Source organism: Penaeus monodon, chromosome 19 (genome assembly GCF_015228065.2).
Source record: "Penaeus monodon isolate SGIC_2016 chromosome 19, NSTDA_Pmon_1, whole genome shotgun sequence".
Taxonomy (NCBI): domain Eukaryota; kingdom Metazoa; phylum Arthropoda; class Malacostraca; order Decapoda; family Penaeidae; genus Penaeus; species Penaeus monodon.
This window is the reverse complement of record NC_051404.1, coordinates 26,650,327-26,650,794: the sequence shown is the minus strand read 5'-3', so window position 1 is coordinate 26,650,794 and position 468 is coordinate 26,650,327. Positions and strand designations below refer to the sequence as shown.

At 40.2% G+C, this 468-nt stretch overlaps 1 protein-coding gene across 1 annotated transcript in view; it reads right to left on the bottom strand.

The window, feature by feature from the left end:
- The window catches only part of LOC119585142 (von Willebrand factor A domain-containing protein 7-like), a 19,876-nt gene that overhangs the window by 13,751 nt on the left and 5,657 nt on the right, over positions 1-468 (bottom strand). Inside the window, exon 9 of the mRNA XM_037933771.1 lies at positions 121-237. Within this exon, the coding sequence (XP_037789699.1) occupies positions 121-237 (117 nt within the window). The remainder of the gene's footprint in view (positions 1-120; positions 238-468) is intronic.

The window sequence follows — 468 nt, the reverse complement described above, 5'->3', positions numbered from 1 at the left end:
AAGCCCAAGGACAAGTAACTCAAAAACAACCACGTCCCAACCATCGCAGAATATTACCCTCGATACCAAACAGAACAAACACTACTCATGGTACTTTCTTACCAGAATTCCGCTTCTTACCTTCATGGCGCGACTCTGAGCTAGCGCAATCATGCTCTCCATTATAGCACCGTCTTTTCCACCCGCGTCCGTGAAGCAGAAAACGTTGCCGTAGTCTGGGGTGTTGCTCAAAGCTAGCTGATTGAGGGACAAACAATCAACGGTGGTGATGCGGTGAAGATATTGCGCTTTGGAACTCCTTTTAGAAGTTTTAGCCTTTTTTGTGGTTTAAGGTGGATACAAAAAAAAAAATCTCTAAGATATCAAATTCTGTTAAGTGTTTCCTATTTTAATGTTATTTCAGCCTTTGAAAATATTTACTTGATTTATCTACTTTTATTTAAGCCCACACGTATCTGTAGTTCTATT